This window comes from Ischnura elegans, chromosome 2, assembly GCF_921293095.1.
Source record: "Ischnura elegans chromosome 2, ioIscEleg1.1, whole genome shotgun sequence".
NCBI lineage: Eukaryota > Metazoa > Arthropoda > Insecta > Odonata > Coenagrionidae > Ischnura > Ischnura elegans.
In genome coordinates, this window is record NC_060247.1 from 108,879,294 (window position 1) to 108,892,638 (window position 13,345).

The 13,345-nt window shown below is 37.6% G+C and overlaps 2 protein-coding genes across 4 annotated transcripts; both read right to left on the reverse strand.

Annotated features, from left to right (window-relative positions):
* Positions 1–2,781: 2,781 nt before the first annotated feature.
* On the reverse strand, positions 2,782–6,330 carry LOC124154328 (BLOC-1-related complex subunit 7). Of its 3 annotated transcripts, none has more exons than XM_046527996.1 (4): positions 5,967–6,330; positions 5,805–5,867; positions 5,604–5,716; positions 2,782–3,060 (listed from the first exon to the last, which is right to left on the reverse strand). In XM_046527996.1, exons 1-4 carry the CDS (start codon positions 6,102–6,104, stop codon positions 3,042–3,044), a joined length of 333 nt encoding a protein of 110 aa, XP_046383952.1. In that variant the 5' UTR covers positions 6,105–6,330; the 3' UTR covers positions 2,782–3,041. The 3 variants fall into 3 exon arrangements, with proteins under 3 accessions (XP_046383952.1, XP_046383953.1, XP_046383954.1); XM_046527997.1 differs by lacking the exon at positions 2,782–3,060 and adding an exon at positions 3,672–5,350 and having other exon boundaries at positions 5,967–6,329; XM_046527998.1 differs by lacking the exon at positions 2,782–3,060 and having other exon boundaries at positions 3,672–5,716; positions 5,967–6,327.
* A 6,152-nt stretch (positions 6,331–12,482) lies between these two features.
* Positions 12,483–13,120, reverse strand: LOC124154332 (28S ribosomal protein S21, mitochondrial). Its single transcript, XM_046528003.1, has 3 exons — positions 12,896–13,120; positions 12,752–12,818; positions 12,483–12,664 (listed from the first exon to the last, which is right to left on the reverse strand). Exons 1-3 carry the CDS (start codon positions 12,979–12,981, stop codon positions 12,548–12,550), a joined length of 270 nt encoding a protein of 89 aa, XP_046383959.1. The 5' UTR covers positions 12,982–13,120; the 3' UTR covers positions 12,483–12,547.
* Positions 13,121–13,345: the final 225 nt, after the last annotated feature.

Genomic DNA, 13,345 nt, shown 5'->3' on the forward strand with positions numbered 1-13,345 from the left:
GAAATGCCTTTGTAGGCTCAAGCGACTTGTATCACAGGTAGTATCACCAAGAGCAGTATTGACCGTCTCTTATGTTGCCAAAGGGCACAAAAATCTCCTCCTTTCCCATATATCGTCCAGAGGCGGATCCAAGGGGGGGATTACAGGGGTCATGACCCCCACCCCTAAATTTTACTAAAAGTTTTTAATTTTAATTAGTTTAATAGTTACTCTTTTTATTCCACATTAGGGGCATCTAATCTTGGCAGGAATCACTTGAATATCTTTAATAATGTTTCGGCAGATATAAAAGATCTCTCTTGACTGTATTAGAGGGTCTCAGAGGCCATATGTGGCCCTCAGGCCTCAGTTTGAAGTCCCCAGTTCTAGAGGTCCTGTTTTGTGAGGGCCTATCATAAACACTTTCCATTTCCAAATTTCTTGTCTATTCCCTGATTTTCAGATGGATTTTTTTTAATTTCTGCAAATTTTATATCAATGGCAAAGCAGTTGTACATAGGGATTTTATTGAAAAATGCTTTAAATATATCGTGAAATTGTGAAAAAAATGTCAAGCAGTAGTAGTAGCAGTAGCGATGGAGCTAAGTAGCACCAAGTTGGTGCAACCCCTTGCAGCCCAGCCAGGACAGTAGCAAAAATCCCTCCTCAACGCTCAAACACAGAAATGCTCCCTGCATTCGAACATGTTCTTCATCTTTTTGCTATGCCAGAGAATCTGGGTGGGCAAGCATTGGCCGAGGAGTGAGAAAATGCTGTCCACTATCGCCATTGCTTTTTAACCTGTACGCTGAGGAGATGGTAAGAGAGCTGTGGGATGAATTGGCGGCTGGAGTATAAGTGGGGGGAATGATATTTAAATCAGTGAGGTTCGAAGATGGACAGGCATTGATTAGCCAATCAGCAAGGGGGCTTCAGGCTCTAGTGGATGCATTAGGCGAGCATTACGAGGAGTATGGGATGAGGATTAATAACAAGAAGACCAAGGCTATGCGGATTTATTAAGCATTACAAGCTAGGAATTTGAGACTTAAGGTAAAATTAGGAGAAGAAAAACTTGAGTAGGCAGAGAAATTCAACTATTTGGGCAGCAAGTTGTAGGAAAACAGGCACAGCAGTAAGGACATCAGGAATGGAATTGCATTAGCGAAGGTGGTGTTCCTGAACAGGAAGGAGCTCATGAGAGGATCGTTATGTAAGAGTTTAAAGAAAAGGCTAGAAAAGAGTGTGACCTGGAGTGCAGCACTTTACGGGGCGGAAATGTGGACTATTAGGAAGTAGGACAAGAGAATACAGAAGGCATTCCAGATGTAGACGTGGAGAAGAATGGAGAAGATGAAGTGGGCGGAGAGGAGGAGGAACAATGAAGTGCTGGACATGGTGGGTGATGAGAGACGACATGGTGGGTGATGAGAGGCACCTTCTACATGAGATACGGAAGGGACAGAAGGTATGGATGGAGCAAGTACTTAGCAGAAAGAGGATATTGAATTCAGTATTAGAGGGTAAAAAATAGGGTAAAGGAGGGAGGAGGCAAATAGGATTTTTGAGATAAAATCAGAGGGAGTAGGCCTTATTAAGAATTCATATGGGATGTCCATGTAGGGCGGTTAGACTGCCAGAATACTACTAAGAACTCCACGAAAACCTATCTTAACCAGCAGAAAACTTTAATAATAATTAATTTTTGTGAATAAAAACATTTGTGGCTTCACATAATGTGCACTCTTTACACAATTTTTAGATGTCATTTAGTTTAGAGAGTTATTAGTGATTTTTTCCAATACTTTGGTTGATGTTTGAACCTCACATACATATGAAAAAACTGCAAGCAATATGGTAAAAATTCGAATTCATGAAAATTGAGGAGCTCTGCTGATATGGTATGTATCTGGTGACTTTTGACCACAGTTTTTGGTGACTTTCTAGGGAGGGGAAGTGTATTCATGGAGGAATTAATTTTGAGAAGGTACACTTACTGCTAAATATATGAAAAAATATTTGGAGTAGTTGACCCCCCGCCCACCTTCTCCTGCATGATAGACTACCCCTCCCTTCATCCCAGAGCAAATGCTCCTCTCCTGAAGGAGTGGGTCTTACGATGGAATGTGAATGAAGGAGGGAAGAGGATGGTTGGTAAGCATAGGGTTTTACTTGACAAGTCCTGCTTTCTTATTGATATGTGAGCATCCAATCGGATAATTCATAAAGCCAATATATCCACTTTTCTGATTCTAAAAGTGTTTATACCAGGGGAGCATGAGCAACTGGAAGGCTACATTTAACTTCCAGTCACACCTCTTAAGTTACTACCTGAATACATAATAGACAAAGCAACTCCTAGGACTGACTTTGCTCAATGGAAAAAATGGAAAAATACAGAAAAATTTATTTGCCTACACATGGGGCAGAGGTCTGGTCAAGATTAAAGTTTGCTACGGTGTGACACATTTGAATCAAAATGGTTACTTCTGCAATATACAAAATGGTACACATTTGAACCTGCTCAGGGAGAGGTGACTGGCCTCTCCTCCAACATAATTGTAATAAAAGAGACAAACATTATATTATCTCTTTACCCATTGGCCATTTTTCTATTTAGTATATATTTAGCAAATTTAAGCTCAGCCCCAATACATATATTTCTCAGAGAAAATAATTACACTAAAAGCTATCTTTGAGCAACTTCCAAAGAAGCTTTGAACGGGGAAAGAGCACATGCATTAGAATAGTCAGAAACTGAGTGATTTTTTTCTAGGGAGTAAAATTGAAATAGCTAGAGCATTCGTTGCACACATGTATTTATCTACACACTTATTTACATAGAAAATAACATTTTACACAAAGCAATCATCAAAAATACCAATGAATTTGACAAACTTATGAGAACCAAAAAGCAAGTGAGCTGCATCGTGAAGACTGTGAATACATTAATTCCAAGAAGAAAGCTTAAAACGATAAATATGTAACAAAGTCAAGGACTTGATAAATTGTGCAAGTTATAATACAAATTAATGAGCAAAAAATTGTTTCTTGTAAGTTTTTCAACATAAAATTCTGCATCTAAAATTAATAGGAAATAAAATAAATCATTCAGTCATATACAATATTTATAGGTATCAAGATAATAAAATAATTTCTCCATAAAATACAGTATAACTAAGAAAAATGGAGTTTTGGGGGTACTTGAAACAATTTATGGCATAAAAAATGTGAGCAATGTTTAAATGCAGCTAAATGCAAAAAAATACATATTGTTAAGGCATCTATTCTGAGGAAGGTTAGTACATTAAAGAAGGGCATTTTGTGATTGAAGGAAAATAATAAAGAAGAATAATAAAACTATAATAACCATGATACTGACAATAATTTGATACATGACTGAATACCTAGGCTTAAAAAGACCAACTGAATTAATGATACAGGAATTTTAATCACTGAGCAAATAAATGGATAGGTTTCTTTCAAAAAGGATGGACAAAGTATGGGGATGCAGTAGGAAATGAATTGCAGAGAATGATACAGCGGTGATGAAAAATACAAGATGAGCTGTAGAGGTGATGTGATGAGACCAAAATATCATTTCAAAACAACAAGGAAATAAAGCAGGGCATAGAACCAAAATGAAAGTTAACAACAGGAAAAAAGATGAGGCTTTACACTTTTTGTCCAAGACAGTCTTACACGAAGGGAAACTCCAAATGCATAATACGTAAACCAATGTATAGAAATATTTGCTTGATGAGGATCACTCAGTACTCTGGCATCATGGCATGACATTAAAAATATTTCTTCTAACATGATGTGTTTCCATTCATAGTAGGACATGGTCAAAAGCAGCCATTGGAGTAGACCACATGACCGGAATGTGAGACTGAGATAAATTATGTTCTCCTAAATTCAAACTTGAGTTTATTGGAAAAATTGAGATTTGATTGATTGTACAAAATATTAGAGGAATCACTGGTACTAGTGAAAGGCACAGTGGATCTTGTTAATGATCAAGAAGAAGGAAATCTATGAATGGACAGGTACTGAGACATTGCTAGAGGAATATCTTCAAGTGACCACCTAAAGGTATGATGTGTATCTGAAATGTATCTGAATCCGGATTGAAAATTTTATGGTGCAGATTTGAGCACAGATTCATAGGCTTTAAGATGGCTTTACATCGAGGCCACTGACATAACCCATAATCCCACTTCAGAAAACTATTAAAAACTAAGAATAATTAATTTCCTAAAAATGATTATTGAGCTATGTATTTCTTTAGGCCAGTGAGAATTTTGCAGCACCTGTAAATGCCAAATATTTGGCAGTATTTCATGAGTAGGGAAACCAATAATGGAAAATGTCCAGCATACAATGACAAACTATTAACTCTTAATACAGGAAAATAAAAAAGTGACGACAATTAAAGGCATTGTTGCGGGAAGCTAAAGCAAACCATTGTGTGAAAACATAAAAGCAATTAAAAAAAATTAAACCTAATGGTGAATTGCTAAATAAAGGAAACTACACAACACAACAGTACATACAAGTATAATCACATTCTTATCAATGGTTATTTCTGGGAACCATTAAAATACACAGCAGTAATAAAATAAATTCAAATGCTAACAGGAATAAATATGGCTACTTTTTGTGGAATATCATGAAAATAAAATTAGCAATCAGCCCAAAGAGCTGCTCTTTTTGGAGTTGCAGAAATAAAATTACAGTATGAAATATATGAAATTGTGCAAAGATAGAAAAAGTTTAATTGCTGACTAAACATGAACAGTCAAGGACATTCCCTCATAAATCCAATTTACATCATGGGCGTAGCCAAGGGTAGGAATGAAGGTGCCCCCCTCCCAAGAAACCTAAAATGGTGGACATTAAAACATTTTGTTCTCAAAGTGTTGCCCCTTCCCCAGTTGGTGGCCTATAATAATCCTGGCTACGCTCAGGATTCACAAATAAACTTAAAAACGACACAGCCGTAGGAACTATATTTCAAATGAAGAGAGCTTCACATAAGAATGATTATCCCATCTCTCATTCTTACAGTAATCATTTGCACATTCTTAGTAAAGGGCTAAATTTAGCAAAAAAATGTTAAATAAAGCATATCAAATTAATCTTAATAAAATGGAATCACAAATAATGACCATTCTAACATTCATCTTTTACATGGAATAGAGGTATATGTAGATCAAGGAACACCTCCATCTTTGCCTCAAGGCACAAGGAAAGAAGAGGAAAAGATATCGTGATCAGTAGGCAGCAGAAGTCAGGGCAGCACCCAGGAATTCAGGAAGGCAGTCGGTTCAAAGGACTTGAGGATTATACCCCTCAATTCCTTTAGAAGCTGGAGCCAATTGACAATTTGGGTTAAAGTGCAATAATACCAAAAAGTGCGGACAAGGTAATATTTAATGCAACATTTTTATCCATCACAAGAGAATTCTAGAGCATATAGCAGTTTAGGAGGCACTGATGATTTTACGCAAATCCCCTAATAATGATTAGAAATCAATAATTGACACAATTCACAGCATTCTGCTATAGTTTCATTAAGGTATTAGCTTTATCACACACATAGCAATTAACATTGCAACTACCTCTGCATAGCCCGCACTTCCTCCTTAACCTCTTCGAGTAAATGGGCGCTCTTCTGAATAGACTCTTGTTGAAAACTTAGATGAGTCGCGATCATATTCATTTTCTTCAAGTTCTGTAAATAATTTGGGTAGTATATACAGTAAGACAACAAGACAAGATGACTTTGTTATATATATTTAAATTTCAAGACTCTTACTAACCTCCAAAGAATTGTCAATGGTATTTTCCTGCAGCGCAAAACTTTTTGCCGCATGCATTAACGTCTAGAAATATAATTAAACATTTTAAGTCAATTAATATGATACCATAAGAGCAGAAACTGAAAAGGATTAATATATTCAACTGAAAATAAACACCGTTACCTCATTCGATTTAGCCCCTCTCTGAATTTGCCGGGCCACAGATGCGACGTAATTAACATTGACTTGAACACGATCTGACAATCTTAGTTTTGATTCAACAAATAAGCTTCTGGCACTAGTACTGGAGGCTGAAGCCATTCCTTAAAACAACTAATCCCAGAAAACTGCAACTAATCAAATGAATAAGCCCGGTGGTAAAGATTTATGAAGATCTTATTTTGATTTTAAAACCATAATTAAATGTGCCGAAGGTAATTACAAATTCGCAATTCAATATATAACTGTTACACGGCACATGAAAACAAACAACAAAGCAGAAACCTTCGCGAAACACCTGCACATATGCCACACGGAATGCGCATTCGCGCGTATTTCGATGCTCCTATGGATTGGGTAATGCCCCGTTCACATTACGATCGTCCGAGCCGTCGTCCTAACGATAGTTGACCTAACTAGCCGTGTGAATGCAAGTTCTGACTATAGTTGACGTAGTTCCGAAGGTTGCCACTTTACTATGGTTAGGCGCTGGGAGACCGGAAACGGAAGCGACAAGAGAAGGACGAAAAGCTCGTTAAGCTCAATTATTTTCATGGATTTGTCCTAGGATGGAAGAATATGAGCGGAAGAAAAATTATTCGGTAAATACACGTTGAAAACAGTAACATCTTGTCAATGCAAACCTCAACAGCTTTGCTAATAATCAATTTCCCGTTCACTTTAGATGTCAGCACTAGAGAGCAGCACAGGTTTCAACCATCGTAATGTGAATGCACGATAGTTCCGACGACGGCTCGGACGATCGTAATGTGAACGAGGCATAATGGGTGTGGCACGTAGTCTACCTTACAGGATGCTAGGATCTTGTGACTGAAGGAGATGAGCCTCATGAAATTAATGAAAAATCCTAATGATATCTATGGTGTAGCGTAGTAAAATCGTGAACATGGTGCCTTTTTGGGGAGGGCATTAGGTAACCAGGATAAAAGGTTCCAGATTCACTTTCAGTCGAAGGCCCTATCACGGCTGGGCAAAATACAGGCCGAGGAGCATTTTCTTTTTAAAAAAGTAAAACTTCTCATTTGTACCCCTCTACGAATGAATTGCACCCTTTAAGAAATACAAGTAAAAAAAAAGTATTTGTCAGAGATCCCCTCACAGGGAAATGGATAAAGCCAGCAAGTGGAGACAGTCTTATTCCACTGGTGAAGTTGAGCACATATGCCTATGTAGGCATATGCTGAAACTGATAAACATTTTCTTAATATCTGTATAGTTTTAAAAACTAGAGACTTGTTTTTGTCATTAAATAGCTGACAACTTCCAATTCATAGTGGGAATGTTGCTATTTTTCCAGTAGTATTTGATTGCACAAACAAAGTCACCATCCTCTCCACCACTTTAGTACTTGTGACTACTATGGTAGCGTCAACGATGTCATTACATGCACGGGCAATGTATGAATCTAATGAATTGATGAAGAGATTTTGAATGCATTTTAGCTCAGAGTCGGAAATATGGTCTACAAGCCTTTAAAATTTAAACTAAAGCCACCAAACTTTAAACTTGGATGAAAGCAAGAAGCTAGAATAGCCTCATTTCTCAAAAGCCAGGAAATAAATTGAAAAAATGATTGAAGCCTATCTTGCGAGCTATTCACCCATGCTTTTGCAGCTCTGAGATTTTTTACATTAAATGAAACTAGCTTGGAGTTGGGAGGTAATGTGAAGTGTTGAAGGGGCCATAACAAAATGATGGTTCTTAATGCTATACTTTGATGAAAAACCAGATAATTCCCTAAAAATGGTATTCAATTTGGCTGCTAATTTAAAGGATGGTGAGCCTAAAAGACCACGGGGCGAATGGACATTCCATCTTTGTGAATCTTAGGAAGGCCATAAAACTTAGGAGGTAGAGGATTCATTTGTAGTAACTTATTTTCTCTACATCACACAAAAGATTAGAGCAGAAAGATAAAGCTGTTTTAACACTTTTTAGAAATCTATCAGTGGGATCAAGAGGGAGAATCACAAAGGGGTTATCCTCCAACACATTATTCTATGTATGAGAACTTATTTATGATTATTACACTGTTACTTTTGTCTGCTTTGGAAATAATCAGGTTTTCTTTAAGTACCTTCTCTTTGATGGATTGAGCCTTTTTTTGCAATTCACTTTCATGCAGTGAGATATGCTTGGATTAACAAGTGTGGAAGTAATTATATCTGCACATTTTTGCTTTATGCCTGTATGCTCATGCCAGAGGGCTACTTCACAGTGTTTGTGGGAGATCTTTCCAACAAGCGCTTGCAAATTCCCCAAAAATAAATGCAATGCTTCCTTTTTACAACCCTGGTGCTCTTGGTAAAATTTTATGTCGTAACAAAGACAAAGTAGAACCTGTCCATCAATCCGGCATACATTAAGTTAATTTGTGATTCATGCAGCATGTGCTACATAGGCCAGATATGCAGAAGTTTCATTACCAAAATGAAAGACCATAGACGGTGCTAGAAAAATCAGGATGAAATGTCACTTCTCGTCAAACACTTGCAACAGACTAGCCATTCTTGTTATTTCCAACCAGAAATTCTCCACCTTAACCCTTTCGCTGCTGTTCAATCTCCGAAAATCTTCTCCTCACATGCGGCGAAAATGTTAAAATGCGTTTTGTGGGCCCATGGAGCAGGTACTTCCAGGATGGGTGTGGTACACACTCCGAAGGGTCGCTAATCCGTGGCCCTATCCTCGACGAGCTCATCCACGCAGGACCGTCTCTTCGACCCTACCAGCCGAAAAGTGACCACTCTGACTGTGATTTCAAATTCAATCACTCAATCTAATCATCAAAAAATAATTGTTTTCATCATACTCCTGCCAATCAAGCAATCAAGTACGTCTTTGAACCGTGTTTCTACGATGAAAAATAACGATTTTGTTAACTTTTCCAGAAACGTGGCTGAGAACAACCGGAAAAATGGCCATTTTAGCAAAGTTAACAAAATCGTATTTTTCATTGCAGAAACACGGTTCTAAGACGTACTTGATTGAATGATTGGCGGGAGTGCGATGAAAACAATAATTCTTTGATGATCGGATTGAGTGATTGATTTTCAACTTGCAGTCGGAGAGGTCACTTTTCGGGAGGTAGGCTGCCTGCTCGTAGGGTCGAGGAGACGGTCCTGCGTGGGTGAGCTGGTCGAGGATAGGGTCGTGGATTAGCGACCCTTCGAAGTGCTTCGGCAAAAGTACTGACCGCATGGCAGGGAGGAAGAAAAAGTACATACACAGCAGTCTGCCGTGCGGACATACTAGGTACGTCCACAGCAGTGAAAGGGTTAAAAATAGGAGCCCAAGACAAGATATTTAACAGCAATTTGAAATTGTGCAAAGTGATATACATATGCTCATAAATAAACAAGTATTTGTTACTCGCTTTCCTCTCCTTAAGATCCCCTTCCTGAAAACAAATAGTTAAATTCTTTCTTCACCCACTCCTTAACCAACTCCAACCTCCACAGAGTTTTTCCATTCGCCCATCCACTACCTCTGTATTGTGTTGAACATTTTCCTCCGCTTGCAATCCCTGCCTGGTGCTGCTGCTAATTCTCACTCCTTTATCAGTACCCTTTCAGGGACTTCTCTCCCCCACCTCTTCCTTGATTCGCCACTTACTCCCACCTCTCCATTTCTAATGACAGGCCTCTCTTTCACACTGCCCAATCTATTCTTCTTTATTCCCTTGGCCTTCCCATTTCTTTGGCTCTTTTTCCCCAGTGTCATTCTTCTACAGTTATGAGTAGAGTCCTACTTCAACCCCTGGGTTTTATCATATTTCTTTAGTTGTATATTTTCTCATTGTCTCCCTACCATATGTCCGTTTCCCACCCTTTCCTCAAATTTGTCAAATCCTTCCCTACCTCTTCCTCAAATGTACAAATGTGATGTTCTCACAAACTACTATACCTTGTACCAGATGATGGCTCTGTGAGCCTAAACATATCGTACATATTAAATTATTGAGGAAAAGTGCAACTACCTTCCATTTAATTACCCAAGTAAAACTTTCATCATACAAGGTAGCTCAGATTAATAAACTGGCCTCCAATCTAGTTTTTCTTAAGAAAAGGAAATGTTTGGCTAAAATGTTTTCCAAGGAAAATTTTCCAAGATTTATGAGCGGGGAGAGAGCAATATTATTGTGTTACTGCCCATGATGACTCAATTCCAGCATTGCAAAGGAAGTACAAAACACTTAATTTTTTTCTAGTCCGTGAAACTTATGTTGAGTGCAACAGAAGCATTAACCCATTAGTGCATAGCGTCCGATATATCAGACGTGTGTATTTTATTTTTTTATGGGCTTCAGTTGAGTTGCGCTACGTTTTAATACTGTATTAAGTTCAAATGGATGTCTGTATTCACCCCCCTGCTAATATTTTAGTTGACTCATTGAATTTATCGACTAGAGAAGTATTATTGTGAGACATGGCACACGTCAGATATATCGGACGCTATGCACTAATGGGTTAATTCATCCGAGTGACTTCAGTTCTTATGCATTTGAAGGTACTCACTTTACTATGAGGCACATTTTTTCACATCTATTTACATGCAATTTGCCATTGATGGCAGCAGCTTGCCTGCTGCCCTGGTTTTAGTGTGCACTTCTCCTTATGTCAATCAAGGCTGATGTAAGCCATGATTTTCCCGGACTTTCCAGGAGAAAGATAATATCATGACTTTAAAAAATCACCTCTTTTGGAAAAGTAGAGATAAAATAAAAATAATGGCTAAAGACACCACAGGTGGACCGACAGCACCTTCTATGAAATTACTGCCGGTCCAATGCATACCATAAGTTCACATGACTGTTCACTCATCAAAATAAAAGTTTTGATGGGTTCAAAGTTTAAGCAAAAAATTTTCATAAAATAAAATATGTCCTTTTGACTGAAGTTCAATTTTCCATCACCATTATTTTTTTCCAGAGAAGGCAACACAAAATCATAGTTTGTACTCCAGCACAATATTGAACAAAGTAGTATAAAAAGCCAACAGAGGAAGTGAGGCAACAACCCAATACTACATTGAAAAGCTGACGTCAAACGAGAAATTTTTCACCAAATGACAATGAAATTCTCCAAGCATACCAAATACATTTTTTGATGGCTAACTTTGATAATGATATCAACCTTTTGGTTGAGGCAATGGTCAATGCCCAATTTCATCATGCCAATACGAATTTTTCGAAGCTGAATGAAGTATCCCCTCAATTCCATGGATAATTTCCATCAATAAGAAAATAAAGGAGATCCTAAGTAAACACACCTTAACTGTCAGTGGCGGCTTATGCACCTCGGCTGTTAAGTGTAGTGGGTAGTGATGAGCGATATATCGCTAACTGTGATTGAATCACCGTTACTGAAAAGTAGCAGTCACTGTCGGTGATTCAATATTCGAAATCACTGTGATCGGTGATTCAATCACTGGATTCGGTGAAGATAGCTCTGGCTGCTACCAAGTGATATGCGATATATCGCCACCTGTGATTGAAGAGAAGTAGCCGATCACTGCCGGTGACTAAATCACCAATTACTCTAAATCACTGCGACTGTGAATACGGTGAAGTTAGCTTCGGCAGCTACCATGATGCTACCAATAGTAAAATAAGGATGTCTTATTCATCTTGTATGATAAATAAGACATTCTGTGCGAAATATACAGCTAAAGCTTTGAATTATGATGGTTTGATTATAAATATGTATAAGAAATGATTGCCCCTTATCAATTCTTTTACCACTTCAAATTTACTTAATTATTGTAATATAAACTCGGAATTAGAACTATTCTCTCAAAAAAAATATTTTGCCTAATTTTACAATTTTCTATAAGTTTATTTGTTCCTATTGAGGAGAGCTCATTCCTTGGAATCGGACAAAGTAGCAGGAATAGCAGCACCACGAATCACCGATGACTTTAAAGAGTGATTCACCTCGGTGATCGCAATCACAGTTAAGAATCACCGTTACTGATGAGTAGCAGTCACAGGTAACGAAGTGATCCGAAAATCACAGTTCGGCTCATCACTAGTAGTGGGGAAATACAATGGCTAGTTTTTAAATATTTTATTACATTCATGACACTGCAAAATTACAATGTTTTAGACAGTGTCACTTTTTTTACCATGATTATTGACTTTGACAAGAAAATGTATAATAGTCTTGCATACCAATACATTATAAAAATAGCTTCATGATTTTTCTCAAAGGTGCTCAGTCCCTCAGTGATGAATGTATCTAATATTTTCTGTTGCTGAGAGCAGAATGATTTGGGGAAATTATTAGGTACATACATCACTGAGTTTTCCAGAGCATTGTGAATTTATGTTGAAGCAAGAATATTACCAAAGGAGCTTGCTGACACTTCCCTAACATCCCACAGCTTTGTAATATTTTAGCAATACTGTGTAAACAGGAAATGTTTTATATATTCTCCACACCAATGCCTCTGAGATACTTAAAGAGTCCTTTTATTTTCAGACCAAAACATAATATACAAGCTACAAAAAGACGAACAGCAAATTAAGCATACCAGGGGTATGGGTCTGTTCGGTTCTTTCGCATTACAAATTTAATTTTCCGATCCATATCCTCATTGTAAATGGATTTACATTTCTCATAATTGATTCGACGTCGATACTGAAATTCAAAACAAACGTCCGGTGAAGAAAATTACGGACTGATGAGAACATACTAATACATTCATACCTAAAATCCAAACGTTACCTGAAATGGTTTTTCGTAATACCTCGTGCGGCGAAACTGATCGAGAATTCCTTCTTTGCCTAATATTCTGCAAAAATAATATAAAGGGATTGTCAGGAGGAAGCCTTAACCAACATCAAATTCAAAGGGATGCAAAAACCATACCTATTCATAACTCGACATGCTTCATCGATGTTATTATTCCTCACAAAAACTGTTCGGGCGATGAAGCTCGCATGGTGAAGAACCATTTTGTAAAAAATTGACCCTTAAGAACTTTTCTATGATCCGAATATCATACTTTACATATCACCAAACACACCTTTGAAGACTTTACAAATTCTTGAAAGCAGTCGCGATTATCGAGGCTATTTTAAACAGTAGAGCATCGATGGCCGCCACGCTTGAACGCCCGTGAGCTTGGAGTTGTAAACAAATTTTGTGAAATAAATACTGCTTTTTATCGAGTTTACTTCAAGTCTCAGTTTATTAAGACTTTCGTGATTTATGTGAATGAAGAGCGTAATCGGCGCACTGAAAATCTAAGAACTAAACGTATATAATCTTTGGAACTAAACGTCTTTCATGATATAAATCAATTGGATCTCAAGTCTA

Bases quoted from the DNA above. Each gene is read 5' to 3' on its own strand.
- LOC124154328 (XM_046527996.1), bottom strand. From the start codon at position 6,104: ATGGCTTCAGCCTCCAGTACTAGTGCCAGAAGCTTATTTGTTGAATCA. The intron at 5,868-5,966 runs GTAACGGTGTTT...TTATATTTCTAG, and splicing joins GAGGGGCTAAATCGAATGAG to ACGTTAATGCATGCGGCAAA. The intron at 5,717-5,804 runs GTTAGTAAGAGT...AATTATTTACAG, and splicing joins CCATTGACAATTCTTTGGAG to AACTTGAAGAAAATGAATAT.
- LOC124154332 (XM_046528003.1), bottom strand. From the start codon at position 12,981: ATGGTTCTTCACCATGCGAGCTTCATCGCCCGAACAGTTTTTGTGAGG. The intron at 12,819-12,895 runs GTATGGTTTTTG...TTATTTTTGCAG, and splicing joins GCATGTCGAGTTATGAATAG to AATATTAGGCAAAGAAGGAA. The intron at 12,665-12,751 runs GTAACGTTTGGA...TTTGAATTTCAG, and splicing joins ATTACGAAAAACCATTTCAG to TATCGACGTCGAATCAATTA.